This window comes from Rhinatrema bivittatum, chromosome 5, assembly GCF_901001135.1.
Source record: "Rhinatrema bivittatum chromosome 5, aRhiBiv1.1, whole genome shotgun sequence".
Taxonomy (NCBI): Eukaryota; Metazoa; Chordata; class Amphibia; order Gymnophiona; family Rhinatrematidae; genus Rhinatrema; species Rhinatrema bivittatum.
This window is the reverse complement of record NC_042619.1, coordinates 25160662-25182414: the sequence shown is the minus strand read 5'-3', so window position 1 is coordinate 25182414 and position 21753 is coordinate 25160662. Positions and strand designations below refer to the sequence as shown.

The 21753-nt window shown below is 44.9% G+C and overlaps 1 protein-coding gene across 1 annotated transcript in view; it reads right to left on the bottom strand.

Annotated features, from left to right (window-relative positions):
- UVRAG (UV radiation resistance associated) overlaps window positions 1-21753 on the bottom strand; it is a 321095-nt gene that overhangs the window by 153204 nt on the left and 146138 nt on the right. Inside the window, exons 8-11 of the mRNA XM_029602151.1 lie at window positions 21113-21239; window positions 8744-8828; window positions 8372-8459; window positions 1237-1297 (exon numbers count right to left, since the gene is read on the bottom strand). Coding sequence (XP_029458011.1) covers window positions 1237-1297; window positions 8372-8459; window positions 8744-8828; window positions 21113-21239 — 361 coding nt within the window. The remainder of the gene's footprint in view (window positions 1-1236; window positions 1298-8371; window positions 8460-8743; window positions 8829-21112; window positions 21240-21753) is intronic.

Sequence of the window (21753 nt, the reverse complement as noted above, 5' to 3'; positions counted from 1 at the left end):
CTCATCCACGCCACTCCTTATCTCCACCTACACCATGGTTAACCATCTCCACTATCGTTTACATGTTTGAATTAATAACCTGTCCTTTCTCTTCTTTCTCCGCCAAGTTCGAATCTCCCTGTTATATGTAACTGCCTTTTCCGCACCATTGTTTTAGTTTATGTTTACGATGCACCCCTGTTTTATGTGAACCAGCATGATGTGACTGCGATCTCGAATGCCGGTATATAAAAACCCGAAATAAATAAAAATAAATAAATAAAATGTCTTCACAGAAGAGGTGAAGAGTGCATGGAATGCCCTCCCAGAAGAGATGGTGAAGACAAGAACGGTAATGGAATTCAATAAGGGCAAGGGAAAAACACAGAGGATCCCTAATGGCTAAAGGATGAAAATGAAGAAAAAAAAAAGGTAACCAGTGATAACTAGGGTAACCGCATAGAGCAGCAGTGCTACCATTAAAAAAAAATCATCTTGCTGGGCAGACTGGATGGATCACTTGGGTTTTTTCCTCCAGTCTTTTACTATATTACTATAGCATTTAACTACATCCAAGGAATTAATACAGAAGAAGTAGGCCTCTCAACTGAAAGCACACTCTGGATCAAGGGGTCATGGGGTAGACTCAGGCCTAATCTAAGGACATTTTTCTATACAGAAAGGATGGTGGTGGACACAAGAAACAGCCACCTAGTAGAGGTAGTGGAGACAAAGAGATCCTAGCACAAGCATGGAGGATATCTGAGGGAGGAGACTATAAAGCTAAGCAGGAGATGTAGATGGACAGACTGGATGGACCATATGATCTTTTATCTGCTATCATGTTCTGTTTCTATGTAACTAGGGCAACACTAGTTGGTTTGGCAGAAAAGTTAAAAAGAAAAACAAAAACAAAAAAAGAATAGTAGCTTCTGAAGCACCATGAGAAAAAGAAAATGCATCCGATGGTCTTGGTGGAGAAACACAAACTAAGGGGAGCTGCTGGGCCACTGCAGCACAGCAACTACTATGCACAGGCAATGAAAGGCCTTTTCCTTTACTAGAAAGCTCTGGAATAACCTGTCCAACCGCGAGCATGGTCACATAAACCACTTGTGTGAGTCAGTGAACATGACTATCTTCAGGAAACTACTCAATATGGTAATACAAGGAGGAAGGAGATAGGAAGTGAGGAGTGAAATGGATTCTAGGTTGTAAAATATTTGACATTACATGAAATTTTAAAAAAGTCAATACCTTGAAAGTCCTCAGAATTAGGCAGTTTCACACCACATATAAAATAATCCTTTTGATCATTCTGTAGATTTAATAGCAGAACATGACAGTTACATACTTTCTAATATAAAAGATTAATATCACATTATTTGAAATAGATAGAAAGAATATGAATAGGAACTAATTCATCAGCAACTGAGCTCTGCTGTAGAAATCTGTCTCAGCTGGACTATATAGTAAATTGATTTGGCCATTGCTTGAAACAGTCCCCTGATGTAGCTTATCATTATCTTTATAAGAGATAAAACTACCTCATGAAATAAATCAAAACCTCAATATGCTAGTCTAACCCAAAACAAACAGCATTAAGCATGCTTCATTACAAAATGGTCAAAAGTGAAATCTTTGCTTATTTTAAAATATTTATAGCCCACCTATAGTAAACATTTATTTATTTATTTATTTGTTTAGTTTTATATACCGTCATTCGGTTCAGCCATCATAACGGTTTACAAAAATCAAACAGAGAATAAACCATTAAAAACATTGATGCATAAATTAATAGGGGAAAAGAAGAAGGGATCGGGGAGAGGTTGGTGGTGAAAAAGGGAGCATAAGGAAAAAAAGGGAAAAGGATAGTGGTAACAGTATTGGTAACAATTACATTAAAACAAAAAAGCTACAGACAACACATGAGGAACCGCCTCAATGAAGTGAGAATGCATACATCAGGAGATTGCTTTTGACAAAACAAGTCACTGAAATGAAAGAGAATACAAATATATTACATCATGGGTTTTACACCCATATTTTATTCAGCTATATGGTTATTAGCCTCAGAGAATAAAGGAAAATTGGTTCTTACCTGCTAATTTTTGTTCCTGTAATACCAAAATCAGTCCAGACTAGTGGGTTATTCACCCCTTCCAGCAGATGGAGTCAGAGAACAAAACTTTGAGGCACTACTTCTTAACTGAGAGTGCCACCTGCAGGACCTCAGTATTGACCTGTACCCAAGCCAAGATACTTTAGAAACCCCTTCACAAACTCATAGGGAACTAAAGGGTGGACACGCCTGAACTATAAACCTTGTTCGTCAAGAACCAAACAAGGAAGTGAATCCTGTAACTACCCTCTAAGAGAAAAATTCTTTATTAAACAGAAAAATTCTGTACTAAGCAACAAAACTTGGCAGAAAATCAGACTTTTGGCATCAAAAAGGAGGGCGCCTGTGGACTGATTTGTGGCATTACAGGAATGAAAATTAGCAGGTAAACCAATTTTCCTTTCCTGAACATACCCAGATCAGTCCAGACCAGTGGGATGTTCCTAAGCACCCCTAAACCGGGTGGGCCCCCAAAAGACCCGCACGCAGGACACTCTCCAAAGGACGGCTCATCCTGCGCCCTAACATCCAGATGATAATGATTGGTAAAGGTATAAATTGAGGACCACACTGCTGTCCTACAAATCTCGTAGTGGAATGCGCCTGCAAACCAACAGGAATTTGTCGTCCCTAAGCCAACGAGATATGGTAGCCTTAGAGGCTTTATCCCCTTTCTTCAATCCACTGAAGAGGACAAACAGATGATCTAAGCGACGAAAAGCATTAGTAACCTACAAATACCGAAGTAGCATCCACCGCATATCCAGAAGATGTAATTCTCTGTCCTGAGGAGAATGTTTCGACTTCTCTGGAAAACCTGGAAGATCTACTGTCTGATTAACATGAAAGGCAGACACCACCTTAGGAACAAAGGAAGGCCCTGTTCTTAATGAGATTCCATTCCTGGAAATCCACAAAAATGGATCCCTACATGACAGAGCCTGACGTTCCAAAAAACTTCGAGCTGAACAAATAGCTACCAAAAAGACTGCTTTCAGAGTCAAATCCTTCAGGGTAGCCCTTCTCAAGGGTTCAAAGAGAGGTCCGCAAGGAACATGAAGTATTAGGTTGAGACTCCAATCCGGGCAGATCTTTTGCACCAGAAGACATAACAGCTTAGCACCTTTGACGAACCTTATCACAACCGGATGAACAGACAGAGTTCTACCCTGAAACCTCCCTCTAAGCACACCCAAGGCAGCCACCTGCACACGAAGTGAGTTATAAGCCAAATCCTTGAACAACTCCTGCTGCAGAAATCCAGCACATGCGACACCTCCACAGCCAGAGGATCTAGACAATGCTGAAGACACCAAACTTCAAACAGTTTCCAGACCCTAACATATGCCATAGAGGCCGCAGGTCTTCTGGATTGAAGAAGAGTGGAGATGATCTGTTCGGAGTGACCCTTCAATCGAAATCTCTGCCTCTCAAAAGCCAAGCCGCGAGACAAAAGCGATCCGCCCAATCCGAAAATATTGGACCCTGATGCAACAAGTCTGGAAGATGAGTCAGACAGAGGACCTTCTACCACAAGTCGCACCAGATCTGCGAACCACGGTCCCAGGATGTGATTCAATGCACCTGAAGACCCAACCTATGAGGGACCAAGGAGGAAAGATGTACAGAATAATTCCTGTCGACCAAGGGCCCATCAGAGCATCGAGGTCCACTGAATAGAGTTCCTTTTGGTGACTGAAGAATCTTTCTGTTTTGGAGTTGAGCCACGTCACCATATTGAACTGGGGAGTGCCCCACCTCACACAGATGTGGTTCCATGCCTCTGGGGACAACTCCCACTCCCCAGGATCCAATTGCTGCTTGTTGAGGAAGTCCGCCTTCACGTTGTCTACTCCCGCTACGTGTAATGCGGCTAGGCCTTCGAGATGACGCTCCACCCAGGCAAATAATCTCCGCGACTCCAACACCACTGCATGACTCCTCGTGCTGCCCTGCTGATTGGGACCACCCTCATCTCAAGGCGATTGATGAACCAGAACTTCTCCTCCAGTCACCACAGACCTTGTGCTGACTGGCCCAAGCACACTGCTTCCCAGCTGGAGAGGCCTGCATCTGTGGAGACCACCACTCAGTCTAGAGGTTCCAGATCAATCCCCTTCTCTAAACTGGGATGAGACCGCCATCACGAAAGGCTGTACCTGGACTCTCAAAGCAGAAGCTAGGGAAGATGAAACTCCTCCGAGAGGGACTCCATCTGAACAACAGTGCGTGTTGCAGTGGTCTCTTGTGCGCAAACGCCCACAGGACCAAGTCCAATGTGGATGCCATGGATCCCAGGACCTGTAAATAATCCCGCATTTTGGGCACCTCCAGACGAAGACGACGCTTGACCTGAGACTGCAATTTCAACACCCAGTCCGCTGCCAGAAAAACCCTGCCTCACTGGGTGTCAAAGTGGGCCTCTAAGTAAACCAGCGACTGAGTTGGCTCCAACTGACTCTTGTGCACATTGATAAACCAACCGAGAGACTGGACATCACTCTTCGGAAGGACTTCTCGCATTCCTCCCTGGACTTCACTCGAACCAACCAATCATCCAGATACGGTTGGACCAAAATTTCCTCCCGGCGAAGAGCCGCAGCCACCACCACCATCACCTTGGTGAATATGCGGGGCACTGATACCAAGCCGAACGGGAGGGCTCTGAACTGAAAATGTTGACTACACTTTGAAGCAAAGAAACTTCTGATAATCCTGTCGAATAGGGATGTGCAAGTACGATTCCGTCAGGTCTAGGGAGGTAAGAAATTCTCCTTTGCAGACCGTTGCCATCATGGTACACAGCATCTCCATATGAAAGCGCGGAACCCAAAGGAACAGATTCACTTTCTGCAAATCAGCACCACAAAGTAAACTGAATACCTTCCCTGACTCTACTCCTCCAGAGGGATGGGAACAATGGCCTTTAGGGTGAGCAGCCTTTGCAGCATACCAAACACTGCCTCCCGCCTGACGCAAGAGAACATGTGGGACTCCACAAAGGCCTCCCCGAGGCGGGCACAAAAAATCTAGAGCATAGCCCACTCGTATTACCTCCAGTACCCAATGGTCTGAGGTAATCTTTTCCCACTCTTCATAGAAGCTGGACAATCTGCCTCCTACAGCTTCTACAGAGGAGAGGGGCCACTGGTTTTCATTGGGCTAATTTTCCGCTCCCAGTGCCCTGCCTGATGCTGTCTCTGCCTGACCTGCATACTCCACTCCCGAAAACAAGCCAGAGAAGGAAGCACCTTCTTACTGAGCTTCCTGTCCTCTGGCAATCTGTTCCCCTTGGACTCCCCCAGGACCTTCATCAACTGATCCAGGTCCACTCCAAATAACAGCTTCCCCTTAAAGGGAAGATTATAGAGCTGGATTTTGGACGATAATTCGGCCGACCAGTTACATAACCACAGCAGCCTATGAGCCGCTACCAAGGAGACCATGCAGCGAGCCGACATACGCACCAAATCATACAAAGCATCTGCCACATAGGCTATGCCTACCTCCAGACACACGGCCTGTAACATGCCGTAGTCCGCCGGCGACAGGCCTTTCTGAACCCAGAGACATGCCCTTTGCATTAAACTGGCACAGACAGCAGCCCAAAAACTCAACGCTGAGACCTCTAACACTCTGAGTTGCACCTCCAGCTTATGATCCTGAACATCCTTCAGGGCCGCTGTCCCGGCCACTGGGATCATTATCTTCTTGATTACCACCGAGATGGCCACATCCACCTTCGGGATCCTCAGCAATTCCAGGGAGTCCTCCTTTAAGGGATAAAGTTTGGGCATCGCTCTGCCCATCTTCAGGCCAGCATCCAGGGAGTCCACTCCTGGTTCACCAGCTTTCATTTCTTCTTGGGCAATGGAAAAGTGCTAGTGGGTCCCCTCAACCCATCCAGGACTACCCTCAGACTCTTCCCGAGTGTCTTCACTCCTAATTCCTCCAGCACCTGTGGGATGAGGGGCCGCAATTCATCCCTTTTAAACGGACGCACTACCCATGGATCATCTCCCTATGGGACCGGGAACTCATCAGGATTAGGGTCATCTTTTGCCCCATCTGCATCAGGGGTTGGCAGCACATCCGGGTCAGCCCCTGCATCGAGGGGGTCCAATTGCGACTGATCCAAGTCCTCACGGTCTCTGGGACCAGCCTCTGCAGCCGCACAGCGCAAACCCAGGCAGTGAAGAATATTACCAGTTCCCCCAAGAAGCCACTTTAGACGTTTTAGCCTTGGGGGCCCATTGGCAATCCCCTGCCCGCCTTCTTCCTCCACTTCTCCTAGCTAGGTAGGCTTTATGGTGAAGGAGAATAAAATATAGGGAAAAATCCCCAAATTCATCTTCCCCTGATCCTGGGGAATTGTCAGCTGCCTCACCCTCTCCTTCCGAGGCATCCCTGCCTGACCGGGGAAAGAGCCGGGGGGGGGGGGGGGGGGGAGACAATCACCTGACCGCCCTGCGGACTCCTGCACTGCCTCCCTGGCGGCAAAGGAACAGACCCTGCTGACCTCCTGCTGAGATTTCCTGCGCAGCTCAAGTGGCTTTCCTGCCCCAAAACGCATGCCGGGCAGAGGGAACTTGAGTTCAGACCCGCTGCATCACACACACGGCAGGTGGCCATTTTAGGGTTTGGCGCCATCTCTCTCGATCTCATCCCGCCACGCTCCCCCACGAGGTAATGTGTGCCGGACTCTGGTCCATTGAGCCACTGCCGGAAATGGATGCAAACCCCTCCAGGAGTTCCTAGGAACACTGACAAGAATCCAGTCAGCCCCACTAGAGCACAGGACTCACAAGAAACGAGGCACTGCTGTTCCTTCCTGGCACTAGCATCGCAATCGACCTCAAAACCCCGGAACCCTGGGTTAACAGCCAAATATTCTGATGGTGAAACCGAATGACGGTATACAAAACACGACAAATAAATAAAAATAAAAAATCAACCGCCGCTCAGTTCTGAACCTCCCAGCCCTCGCAGACAGCTCCCGCTGACTAGGCCCTCCCCACCAAGGTTTCTGCTAAGCTCTGCTCTTCTGCTTCTTATATGATATTGTTTTTTTAGTTGTTTTTTTAAACAAGGAACAAAAACTTTATTAAGCGGGTACTTCCCTGTCCAGAGGAAGAAGGCCGAGAGGGAGCCAGGACCCCTGGCTATCGGACCATCCAGTACGCTGTGGGCGAACCCAGTCAGGGGGTATCCAACCCCTTGACAGCCCGGCTCCACCCGAGGGATGGTCCACAAAAATGCCTAACACCTTAAGGAACGTCCGTGATCTGGAACCTAAAACTTCTGTAAAACAAAAAATATTTTTCTTTTGTTTTTTTAAACTAACAGCCTGCAGGTACAGCTCTACCATCTGCTGGAGTCTGAGAAATACTGAGGTACTGCAAGTGGCACTCTCAATTAAGAAACAGTGCCTCAAAGTTTTGTTCTCTGACTCCATCTGCTGGAAGGAATGAATAACCCACTAGTCTGGACTGATCTGGGTATGTTCAGGAACAGGACAATTTTATTAAGCCTGGCCACCACAAGACTTTTCTCATGGGTCTCTCTTTTTTTCTTTTGTTAAGGTTTTAGATTCTTTATTTATTCCCACATTCCCTCCCTTGATATTGGTCTGATTCTTAATCTTGCCTTCTTGGATGAGGGCTTCACATGGATGTCAGCCTGTTCCTCTTCTTCCATATGCACTTACTTCCAACTGTCACTCACCTTTTTCCACAATATCCCACCCCATATAGAATATAGTTTGAAATATTGATGTAGACATATAAGATGCTCCTAAAAGAAGGTCCTGTATATCTGACCAAAGATAATGCCCTGCCAGATCACTGCATTTGGAAGGCAAATCTTTGTCGACTATGTAAGAGTTCAATTGCTCAGTGGATCGGTGTACTGTTTTAAGTATTTTATAGCTCTATTATTTTGTATTACGTTTATGTTTGTTGTAAAATATGATATATGTGTTATTAATATAAATTGAATAATGATGTTTTTACTATAATCTGCTTGGGACAGAAAAGTTGAATACAACAGAATATAACTGTTCTAATAAATAAATAAATAAATGGACCTATAGCCATCTGGATAATTTTTGATTAATTAGTGATTCCATAACGATGACCAAAGATCCCAGTGATTAATGTTCAGGTTTGATAAAAGTAGGAAAAACAAGACAGGAAGAAAAAATTAGATACAGGCAAATTGATATTTTGAGCAATTGTGCTAATACTCCTGCTTTAACTGACTGGAACTTACCATATCATTGGGATAAATATATGAAAGCTCAGATAACAGCTGTCTGCATCGAATTGTCAACTGTGCATTAGTCTTCAAAAATAACTCTCTGTTGATACAAACGAACATTCATTTATAATCTCTCAATGCCTCAACAACTTAAATCTTTTTTTGCCTAGATCACCATCTAGCTCATAAAGAATAATTTAATCTATACAAGGTAGCAATGAAGGTAAGATATACCAACTATTAAAAGAAACAAACATTCAGTTTTGATTACAGTATTCTTTCTACTCACCATTTTCCATTTCTGTTTTAAAAAATAGCTTTCAATCTTAACACATCATAAAGCAAAATTAGAAACAAATGAGGCTCTTTATGGTGTGCATTTACCTCTTAGCAGTACATTCTTTTCTTTGCTCATTCAAAGATTCTTTTTGCATCTGTAGTCTCTGATGTTGTGCCTCAAAAGCATTTCCTGAAGAAATATAAAAATGCATACTGAACACAAAATATTTTAAAGGTTTGTTTTGGTATACTCAAATATGAAAAAGCTAAGATTTTCTTGAAACAAAAGAAGGCCAAGAGGCACACAAAACAGAAAGCCTCCATTATTTCATTTACCAACTACAATTTTCACGTTCAGCTTCAAAGATGTTCACACACAAATCTGTTTCTCCTCAAAAGTTTGATTTATCATCATGCATAAACTTTGAAAACAAACACAAATTGTCACACACATGCACAAGTCAAGTGATTCTCCTTCCTACATGTTAATGCTTGAATTGTTTATTTACTTATTTTTAACTTTTGTATACCGATCTTCTTGTATAGAATACAAATCAAATCGGTTTACAGTGGAACAATAACTTCACATGAGAGCGTTACATAGAACCTTAAACATATAATAACTTTGAATAAATAACATTAAATAGAAGGGGCATTGATTGCACCAAGGATGGTGTTTAGTCAAAAAGTATAGCATATAAAGTGCACTGTCCTCTAAAGCACAACCTTTAACTGATAATGCCTTCCAAAATGGTCCAGGGTCAAGAAAAAACAAAGTGCCATATTGGATCAAACCAGTGGTCCATCAAACCTAGCATCCTGTCTCAGACATCGGCCAATCTGCATCACCTGGAAGAATTGTACAGAACATATAGTCATAGTTTAAAGCCAAGGGAAGTTTTGCCTTACCTAAAGGTGAGCCAGCTGATATGGTGTATCTGGATTTCCAGAAAGTGTCTGATAAAGATTTTTGAGGAAGTTAGACATGGTATAGGGGCAAATACCTTATTGTAGATTGGGAATTGGTTAAAGGATAGAAAACAGAGAGTTGGTCTAAATGGGCAATTTTCTCAATAGAGAAAGGTGAATAGTGGAGTACCCCAGGGATCTGGTTTGGGACCACTGCTTTTTAACATATTTATAAATGACCTAGGAATGGGAACAAGTGAGGTGATTAAATTTGCAGATGGCACTAAATTATTCAAAGTTATTAATTATCAAGAGGACTTGAGAAATTGCAAGTGGACCTTGCAATACTGGGAATCTGGGCACACAAATGACAGATGACATTTAATGTGGACAAGTGCAAAGTGATGCAGATAGGGAAGAGCAATCTAAAACATAGCTACAGAATGCAAGGTTCTACATTGGGTGTCACCATTCAGGAAAAGGATCTAGGCATCAGTGTGGATATGCTGAAATCTTCTGCCCAGTGTGTGGCAGCAGCCAAGAAAGCAAATAGAATGCTAGATTATTAGGAAAAGAATGGAGAAGAAAAAAGCAAGTTTGCTTACCGTAAACGGTGTTTCCGTAGATAGCAGATGATTTAGCCATGCTGTATGAGAGTCCCAAGCTATTGGTGTCCTGTTAGTAAGGTCAGGACATCCATCAGTATGACAGTAGACAGTCTTATCAGTGTTGGAGGCTTGACAAGACCGCTGAACCCACTGCAGCATCCGAAACAGATTGTTGTTGTAAACAGTTATGCAACATGAAGGTGTGTAAAGAAGACCACGTTGCTGCTTTGCAAATGTCCAGTAGTGGAACTTTCCTGAGGTGGGCCACAGATGCAGCTGTGGCTCTAATTTGATGTGCTTTAGGCTTTGTATCTAGTTTTAAGGAACATTTGCTGTAACAAAACTGGATGCATTGTGACAACCAGTTGGCTATTGTTCTTTTTGAAACTGGTTGTTCCGGCGTATTAGAATTGAAGGAAAGGAAAAGTTGAGAAGGTCTAGTCTTAGAGTCCGTTCTCCTTTTATAATAAGCTAGAGCCCATTTGCAGTCCAGTGAGTGCAATTGACGGTCCCTATCAAATCGATGTGGTTTCGGTTTGAAGATTGGTAGGGTGATTGTCTGATTTAGATGGAATGCCGAAACTACCTTGGGTAAGAAAGTTGGATGAGGGCGAAGAGTTACTTTGTCATGGAAGAATTCTAGGTGTGGAGGATAGTGAACAAATGCTTGAAGTTCACTAACTCTGCGTGCCGATGTAATCGCCACCAGGAAAATGTTTTTCCAGGTCAGGTACTTTATGTGGGAAGTGTCCAGGGGTTCAAATGGTGATAGCATCAATTGCTCTAGAACGACATTCAAGTCCCGAGGGATTGGTGGCTTAAGTGTTGGTGGTCGCAAGTGGAGCAAGCCACGCATGAATCTTGAGATTAGAGGGTGTTGCGAAATTGGAACCCTATTGTTCGTGTAATGGAAAGCTGCAATAGCACTAATGTGGACACGAACAGATGATGTAGCTAGACCAGACTGGTAGAGGTGATGGAAGTAGTGAAGAATGTCTGTCGCCTCTGTCGAGAAGGGGTTAAGTTTTCTGTGGTGGCACCACTGTGAATAACTGTGCCACTTCCCTTTATAATTACGTCTGGTGGAAGGCTTTCTGAAAGAAATAAGCACATTCACTATGTGGCTTGGAATTGCAAGATATCTTAGTATTTGCCTTCCAATCTCCACACCATGAGGTGAAGGGAATGATGCATCGAGTGGAGCAGAGCACCGCCCTCCTGCATTAGGAGATCTGGGTCGGATAGACTGAGGACATAGGCATACCAATGCTGTCGTGGCCACGCTGGAGCTATTAGAATCATATCTGCCACATCCTGAATACACTTCTGAATTGTCCTTGATATTGGAGGAATGGGAGGGTATACATATAGCAGGCCCTCCGTCCATGGAATGAGAAAAGCATCTGGAGTGTATCGAAGTTTGCTGGGATAAATGGAGCAAAAGCGAAGAACTTGTCGATTGTTCTCTATCGCAAAGAGGTCTATGGTGGGATAGCCCCACTTGTGAAAGAGAACTGTCGCCACTTGCCAATTGAACATCCATTCATGTGGATGAAAAATTCTGCTGAGACGGTCTGCTGTAGTAATGTCCAGGCCCGGTAAGTAGGGAGCCTGCAAAGATATGTTCATCGTCTCTGCCCAATGAACAATGTGAAGGGCTTCACGACAGAGAGTCCACGAACCTGACCCGTCTTCTTTGTTTATGTAGAACATGGCAACTTGGTTGTCTGTGTAAATCATGAGACACTTCTCTGCTACGTGAGCGGAGAAGGTTTGGAGTGCATTCCAGATCACCCGAAGTTAGAGTAGATTTATGTAGAGTTTTGATTCTTTGGGGGACCATAAACCCTGCGTTTTCAAATTGGTCAGATGTGCTCCCCAACCTTTCCTGGAGGCATCCGTGGTGAGTATCATCTGATAAGGAGGCGCCCTGAAAGGTGCTCCTGTGGAAAGATTTGATCGGGAGAGCCACCATCGAATGTCTTGCTTCATCATCGTGGTAATTCGTATTCATGTTGATAAAGGTTGTTTGCACTGGCACCACTGGCTCGAGGCCCCATTTTAGTTGTCGCATGTGCAGCCTTGTGTGAGGGACCACATGAATGGCTGCTGCCATGTGGCCTAGTAGTTGCAAAACATGTCGTGCCAAGGAACGTGCTTGACTGTGCATGTGTTGTGCGAGACTCAAAAGGGTGCAAGCCCTGTCCTGGGGCAGGTAAGCTCTGTTGTGTATAGTGTGTATCACTACCCCAATGAATTGCAGTAGTTGAGTGGGCTGGAGATGTGATTTTTCGTAATTGATTATGAATCCCAGCTTGTGGAGACATTGTAACGTGGTAGTCGTATGAGCTTTGAGTGTGATCGGGTCTGAGGCGACTATCAGCCAATCATCCAGGTAAGGGAAGATTTGGATTGATTGTTGCCTGAGATGCGCCACCACTACCGCTAGACACTTGGTGAAATCACGGGGCGTTGAGGAAAAGCCAAATGGCAGTACTTTGTATTGGTAATGAGTGTTCTGAACTTGAAAACACAGGAAACGCCAGGAGGACTGGTGCATGGGAATGTGAGAGTATGCATCCTTCAGATCGATGGAACACATCCAATCATTCTGTTGCAGAAAGGGAAGTATGTTTTTGAGAGAGGTCATTTTGAATTCTCTCTCTCTAGATGTGTTTATTGAGGTCCCGAAGATCGAGAATGGGTCGAAGACCACCTGATTTCTTGGGAATGAAGAAGTATGGAGAGTAGAATCCTTGATCTTTCTGAGGATACGGAAGTAGTTATATCAATCCGTTTAGTAGAAGTTCCGAGACTTCTGTTTTTAAAGATGGTATCTGGTGTTCGAATCCTCGAAGAGGTGATGTGTGAGGCGGGGGGGCGGGTGTCCTCCGATCTGTAGCTGTGATGGTGGCTTCACCGACTTCAAAAAGCCGGGGGCTGTTTTTGCGGGGGTGCTCAGCCCTGTCTGGCTGGTCACTGCTGACGAGAACGTTGACGAGGAAGCGAAGGCTGCGAAGAAGACAACCTTGGTTGTGAGAATGGTTGTGTTTGGAAAGAGGAATAAGGGTGAAATTGACCTCTTGGGTATGATTTTCGTCGATAAGTTGGGTTGTACCTTTTGGAGGTAGAGTGGTACTCCGTAGGTGATATGAGAGACAGTACCGCTAAGTTTTGTTCTTTTAACTTAGAAACAGTCTCTGTGAATTGGTCACCGAAAAGCTTTTGTGCCTTGCAGGGAATATAGGCCAACTTTTCGTGGACATCATCCCTTATGGCACTTGCTCGCAGCCAAGCTATGCGACGCAATCACTGCCGAGGAGTTCCTTGCAGAAGTTTCAAAATTCTCATAGATGGAACGTAATAAATGCCGCAATCCTTCTTCTATATCAGTAAAGGATTGCAGCAAAGAATTGTCCTCTGCAAGGCAGAGAGGCCGTAATTTTTGTAAGGACTCAAAGAGATATTGTGTAATATAAAATTGGTGAGTACTGATTTCTGAGGACAACATTGCTGAATGATAAGATTTTTGACCAAACTCGTCCAAATACCTTTTGTCTTTACCCGGCGGCTGGTTGGCGTGAAGTTTGGGACGCTTTGCTTTAGACATTGAGGATTCCACAACTATTGAGTTGTGAGGAAGCTGAGCTGAGTTGCATATTGGCGAGTTCCTCATGCGGAATTTCAAATCCGTTTTCCTAGAGGTGAAAGTGGTGGAAAATGGCGTTTCCCACATTTTTGAAGAACATTCTCTAAAACCGTATGTGGAGGTAGAGCTGTAGGTTCATGAGCCATGTCAAATATCTTTAAAATTCCAAGTGTTTCAGAGTGGGGGGTCTGACACTTTCCCTGTTTCCATATTGAGGAGTGCCCCTACTTTCTCAATAAATTTCGAGTATGTAAGGTCCTCCAGTGGGGAGTAGGGTTCTGGTAAGGTGTCCGGTGGGTCCGAAGGTAGGCCCGTTGAGGAACTGGGTGACGAGGCAGATGTGATTGGCGATTCCGAGTTGTAAGGCTGGTCTGGAATAGGAGTTGTAGGAACATGGTCACCTGCAGGGGATCTCTCCTGAGGAGAAGACGGCAGTGGAGAATCTTTTGGTGGAATATCATTTCCTTGCATGGATTTTAGGTCATCAAAAAATGTAGATAATGCTTGAGAGATTCGAGACATGGCCTTTGATGCCAAGGCCCCTCTAGGTGTAATAGTGTGACCTGCCGTGGAAGGTGGGTGGGTAGTGCTGGAAATGAAACCTCTTCAGCATGTGCACCTTTCGATGGTGGAAAATCATGAGAAGGTTTTTGTCTCTTAGGCAACAGTTCTTGCACAACTGGGGAATGACTTCTCTGGAAACCAATGACATAGCAGAGTAGATGGAACTCGCTTTTGACAACAGAGAAGATGAATCAGAGAAATACTCCACATCTACATCTGAAAGGGTTGCTCGGGAATGAGAGGAATGACCAGAGTATACTGATGATGATGTTGGTTTGTGCTTATGCTCATGGTGACTGTGTGAACTATGTGGTTCCTGAAGGGAATGAACCGTAAGATATTTTTGATGATGCGTCTTTTCCTTGTGTTTTAATGAAGGTAGTGGCACTAAAGGCATCATAGGATCCCCCTGCGTCGATGGCGTCATGGACGGCACTGTATGCATCAATGATTTTTTAGATGGTGCAGAATGCGCCGATGGCTTCGTAGGCGGCGCATGATGCGTCAGTGGCATCATAGGAGGTGCATGCGTTGAGTGCTTCGGTCGTCGAATATGGGCCTTTTTTCCAATGGTGACAGCGTCCCACGGTGCGCGGAGCCAGATCCCTGTGATCCGGACGATGCAGCAGGTCTTTGTTTTTCGGTAGGGGGAGCTATGATCGACCCCTTTTTTGTCTGTTTGGGTGCTGTAGGTTCATAATACCTGGGCCCCAACTGAGCTTGGCCTTGAGGCTTCTCCCGTGGTCCCAGGGAGGAGGCCCGTATGTGGTGCGCTGACTGTTTCTTCACCCAGCCGGGCGAAGACTGCGTCAGAGTTGGGGCATACGAGCCCGAAGCTTTGAGCCGGTCCATGCGTTCCACTCGTTGTCGGCGCGCGCGGGGGGACATCCGTCCGCAATCACAACGAGATCCCTGGTCGTGATTGGGCCCAGAAGATAGACTCTGCAGTCTGCAGTGCAAAAGTGTAAAGTAAACACATCACTCCCAGTCCCTACCACTGCTGTCTTCTGGCTCTACCTGGGCCCTGTACTCTCCAGATGCTGCCAATCCTAGGTCTGGACAAGGGTCAATGGTGCCTCCTCTTCTCACCCCAGAAAACCCCCCACCCTCTGCCCAGCACTTCTCTGATGACCTTCCCCCGGACTATGCTCTTCCCAACGCCCTGACTCACTTATTTCCCACTATTTCCTGACCCTGCTCTCCCCCACCCTCTGTCCACTTTACGTGAATCCTACTGTTCCTCTACCTTATGGCCACCATCCCCAATCCCACCATCCTCCTGGCCCTACTCTTCCCCCACCTTCTGTTCACCATTACCCTGACCCCACTTTTCCCGACCACCTGCCTCTCTCCACCATCTTCCCTATTACACTTCCCCCACCCTCTCCCTAAACCATTCTTCCCATTATTATTCTGAGCCCACCTCTCCTAGGCTCTGTCCTTATCCTCTGCTCACTATCCCTATGACCTTCAGTTCCATTCTGACTCCACCATCTTCTGCCTTATCATGCTCTCTGTTTCCCAACATAGCAGCCTGAGCATTTTTAGCACAAGTCCCAGGCCATTTCTCTCATCCTCCTGGCTCCCAGACAGCAGTTCATCCCTCCTTTCCAGGAGTGGAAGCTCTCTCCTTCAGCCGGCCAAGTGCAGTGGGGATAATGATGGCTGTGGGACCCAGGAGCAGAAGGTGGTGATGAGAAGACAGAGGCAGGACTGGCAACAGACAATGGAGCAGGAAGGAAATGGAAGCAGCAGCAGTTCCAAGCAGAACTAAGTTGCTGCTGCATATGTCTCTTCCACATTTTGTCTTGAGTCTGCATGCAGGTGGACCTAGGAACTATATAAATAAAAGCACATAAAGAGGAATGTGTGTAATTTCACAGCACAATACACAAATAAAGTCAAAGCAGGATAAGAAACCATGGATGCACTGCACTGAAGCCACACATCATGATCTTTAGTGACAGGAGTTGGGCCGTCCTCCCCACCCACATGCAATAGCAGAGATGGGCAGGAATGGGTCTCACCACAAAAAAAAAAGTCTACAAGCAGTTTCCAAAATATTGCACATGGAGTGAGCCAAGCATAAAAACGTTTGCTGGTCTACAAAGCATGGGGCTTATAGGATTTCAGCATTTGCCAACTATTAACAGACTAGAAATGCTGGCATTTTTATAAATTAACTTTGAGCTTATTCCCATGGCTTATTCTGTTGGTTACAATTACTATAACTTCAATTGTGGGTGAGGGGGTGGGGGAAGGGGGAGGAAGAGAGATTTCTACAGGTTTAGAAATGCAGTCTCCAGAAAGAAAGAAATCATGAAACCTACAACCTACTTCAGGATACCCCAGGCAAAAATCATATTGCCAGGCAGATGTTTTACAAAAGAAATAAATAATCTTTTAAAATGACAAAGGATAAAACATCTGCAGGTAAACAATAAAAAAGTCTCTTCAAAAGAAAAACCACAATGGTAAACAAACATTTTTGCTTGCCATGTAAACAAGTGCAAGAGCAGATGCCAGGAAAAAATAGAATTTTCAAGAGATACCAGCTCAGAGATCAAATAAATATTCTGGAACAAAGTGTATTGGAAAATTAAAGAAATGCAGAAAAGCTTAGGCATCAGATAAAATCATGCAGAATACTGCCTCTCAAGCGACCTAATCCCAGCACAGGCACGCTCGGCTCATCACCCACAACACCAACAACAAAAACCAAAACACCACCAACAACAAAAACCAAAACAACAAAAACCAAAACATACTTACTTTCCCCATTAGCTGGCCAGAGACAAAAGTATGGAAAAGAGATGCAGAAACCCCTACCATAAGTTCAGGAACCCTCTTCCCACAAAGGAACATATTTTCCATCGATTAAAAAAAAAAAAAAAAGCCCCCCCCCCAAAAATAGCTGTGATTAAGGTCTTGCTCCCATACTGCTTTTTGCACGAGGTAGAAGGCAGGACCTTGTTTCTAGCCGAAGCAAGGTCCCTCCTTCTTTCCCATGCTTGTGCTGATTGTCAATCAAATCATCATATATATATATATATATATATATATATATATATATATATATATATATAGAAACATATAGAAATGACGGCAGAAGAAGACCAAACGGCCCATCCAGTCTGCCCAGCAAGCTTCACACATTTTTTTCTCATACTTATCTGTTTCTCTTAGCTCTTTGGTTCTATTTCCCTTCCACCCCCACCATTAATGTAGAGAGCAGTGATGGAGCTGCATCCAAGTGAAATATCAAGCTTGATTAGTTAGGGGTAGTAGGGGAAGTAACTGCCGCAATAAGCAAGCTACACCCATGCTTATTTGTTTTACCCAGACTATGTTATTCAGCCCTTATTGGTTGTTTTTCTTCTCCCCTGCCATTGAAGCAGGGAGCTATGCTGGATATGCGTGTGGTATCATCAGAGTTTGGCCTGCCTCTACCATTGGTCCCGCTGATGAGGCCCTCTAGCTGCTCCGCAAGCCTTGTTCTTATTGGCTGCCTCTGTCTGTTGCTGCAATCAGGTTGCTACTGTTTTTCCCTGCAGCTCGATCAAGCTCAGGCACTGCCTTCACACCCTTCATCTTCTCTCCCTGTAGGTTGGTGCAGTTGTATGCTAAGGGGAAAACTCCATGGGCTGAAGAATGAAATGTGCGTGCAGCTTAAAGGGACCACTGGTCACTGCACTCGCCTATCATTCCAGAGGGGGGGAGAGCCAGAGAAAAGGCAACAGCATTCAAAGTTGGTGGTGCACAGCACACCCTGTTTTAAAGTTGGTGGTGCCTGTGCACTACTGTGTACTATGGACACTACACCCATGACAGGTGATGCATGATACTGGTGAAACTGGCAAAAGGGGTGCCTCTGGAATGAAGTAAGGATGCCTAGAAGAAGATGGGTATTTGATTCCTGTTGATATAGACTGACTGGTGACATGTTGCTCCTTAATTTGGGCAACTGTTTCCCTGATCATATCTCCGAAGAGGTTATCCCCCAAACAAGGTACATCAGCCAACTTTTCATCGAATATCTTCACGCAAACTACTGGCTTTCAACCAGGCTATCCAATGAGCACAGACGGCTACTGCAGGAAACCTTGCTGCAGTATCGAAACATTCATCTACATTCTTCTGCATTCACAAGTGCCTGCTTATAGTTTTCCTGCTCTCCATCCAGTGACTCTACTAGTGGTTTTGCCTTGTCAATATAACTGTATAAATATTTTAAACATACAGAAATGGTGGGCCAGGACACAGGCATTGAGCTCTGGAAGACTTTCTTTCCCCAAAATTCCCAATAACCTAGGGTCCTTACCCATGAAGCGGGGGGGGGGGGGGGGGGGGATTTGAAGATTCTAGTTTAAGCTTGTTCTAATGCTGACTCCCCTACCACTGACTTTCTCACAACTCCAAACCCTAGGGTTTATTACACTCTCTATTTCAGGTACAATTTCCCATAGGATCGAATGAACTATGATCACTGCAGGCTCAAACAATGCTTCCACAATCCAGAGAAGATTGAAAACCTCAGTGCAAGGGTCCTCGTCCTTACGGATGTTGACTCCCATTGCCTTGCCCAGATTGTCCAAGAATTTGAAGTATGAGAGGTGTTATGTGGTGAAGAAAGCTCCGGTGGATAAGGCATAGGGTCTGAGGGAATCTCCATAGACCAAGGTGGCCAACTCCAGTCCACGAGAGCCACAAATAGGCTGGTTTTTCAGGATATCCATAGTGAATATGTGTGAGATAGATTTGCATACAATGGAGGCAGTGCATGAAAATCTGTCTTATGCATGGTCATTGTGGATATCCTGAAAATCTGGCCTGTTTGTGGCTCTTGAAGTATGGAGTTGGCCACCCTTACCATAGACCCTTCCTCAGAACAGAAGTGAAGAGACACTAACCCCATGACCCAAAAAATTATGAAGATGATGGAGGCAGGGTCTTTGGTCATCTTGGATGGGAATATTTCTGGGGCATGCTCCAAACAGTGGTGTTCCCTGTGCTCCTTCTTCAGACTGTATAGATCCAAATTTTCCACTAACGTTTTATGGTTATGTGTGCAAAAATTTCTTTTGTGCAACTTTTTATAAGCCAAATTCTAATGTATGCACTATGAGTCAGTAGAATGCAAATCATAATCAGGATTTATTGGGCGCTGTGTTCTCAAACTGTGAGCACTCGCACATGCGCACAACTTAGAGGGAACAGTAGCTGTGACTTCTGATGGCAGCTCCCATGTCATGCGGGCAAGAGGGACTCCCTCTTGAGGGAATAAATTGTCATTCTAGACAGGAGAGGTTGTAGAGTTCCCTCCTTGTCACTTACACCCAGTGAGGCAAAGAAAAAGTCTTCACTAATTCCACTACCTGGTCTATGGGCTGCTGTCTTCTGACCAGGAAGATGACCAGTCATGAGGTCATCTTTCTAAAAAGCTCCTATTAGACTCCAGAAATAAGACCCCTCCGTGGATCAACTGCACTGATGAATGAATGGAAACCAGAAGTACAACAGAGCATATCAAATATGGAGTCTCTAAACCAAGTCCTCGATTGAGGCAACAGGACAGAGATAAGCACATAGACTATGAAAGGAAGAAAGAGCAAGGAATCATCCCCAGAATCCTTCAGTGACTATTTTTGCCTTGAGTGCATCAATGGGGCCAGGGACTGGTGTGCCAATTGCACTGCAGCACTGATGGATTTGAGACTGGGTTCATCGACAGACTGAACAGCTAAGCTGGCTAAATCGAGGCCAGATGCATTGACAAAGATGTAGGGGCTGAGGTCCAGTGTGTTTCATAGTGCTGACTGCATATGCCTCGATGGTGCCAAAGGCTTGTGCATCAACAGTATGCCCACTGTGCCGAGGGGTGGTGCATCGACTGTGTCAATGGCTGATGCTTCGATAGCACTGGGGCCCGATGCATTGACAGACCTGACGTCAACCTTCGCTTCGGTGGCATCAACTGTGCCACTGGCTCAGACAGTCTTCCTTGTGTGTGACAATGAGCCCTGCGGGGCATGCAATGAAAGATCCACTAACTCCTGTTCATGACGTTTTCATACCCTGTTCAACCCTGGTAGAGCAGTGGATGTGGGAATCAGCACCTCAGGAGGGGGAGCTTTGCTCAATAAGATCCTGCTCAACTCGGCACATGGGGGGAAGCCCAAAGAGGCCAAACTCCGAAAGGAGGAATGAGACACCCTGCTCTCCTCAGGAGTCCTAGCAGACTCGTGGCCATCAGTGATAGACATCTTTCGGCCATACACAATCCTTGAAGCCACTAAAAGCGGCCTTCTTGGAGCCAGACATTCTTCAAACTTTTCTGCATTTAGAAGTTTTGTTTTTTTGATAGCACTGAAAAACACAGTTGAATGGCTGCCAAGGCAGTGAGGCAACTCAAAATGAGTTTAAAGAAGAAAAAACACTGCAAAGCACCAAACAGAAGAGAGGGTACACATCCGTGCAGAAGCTTGGATTTAAAAAAGACTGAAGAGCTTATGAGGCAGAGTGCGTGGGAACTCCCTCACATGCTCAGTAGAGCAAAATCTCTATAGATATGAAAGAAGGGTCCATTCAGCACTGTTAGATGTCACCCCTGTGTGTCATGGCTAATTCAGCCCTGCCTTTTGACAGAGAAATGTGTATATTATTCATATAAATCAATACTTTAAAATTAGCAAAGTTACCCATGCACTATGCTGCTGGGAGCGTTTTTTTGACCTCTAAACTTACCTTTACCCTGCAATGTTTTGTGTTCCTTATGCAACAACTCCACTTCACGCCCCAAAGCTTTTTTCTGCCTCTCCAGTTCATTCTGAAGCACCAAAATCTTCAGCTGTAAACATTCACTCTCTTTTTTCTATTGTAAGGGGAAAAAAAAGCATTTTCTACAATTAATGATTTGAAAGAATTAAAACCAAATTAAGGGGGCCATTCTTCAAACTGCGTTAGGGCGTTATTGCGGGTATTAAGGCCCTAACATTCGTGATAACACCCGCGATAAATGACGCATTGCAAGATGCGTATGCAAATTTTGAAATTTTTCTCATCTGGGCGGAGTTAGGGAGGAGTTAGGGTGGAGTAAATTAAAATGAAGGGTGCTTAGCGTTACATGCAATAGCATAATGCACGCTATGTGTGTTTTAACACCGGAAATAACTACACCTTTTTTCCTGGCATTATGCCTGTGGCAGCTATGCGCTACTGCAAATCCTGTTTCAGGCGGGGAGAGGAGGAGAGACAGAGCATCTGGGAAGGCACACATATTAGTCAACTTTTTATACCACTGTAAGAAAGGCCATTCTGTATCTAGCTTGGTAGAGTGCATCCAGCTAGGTCAAGAGTACATTGTATAAATCTTATCTTTGGTACCT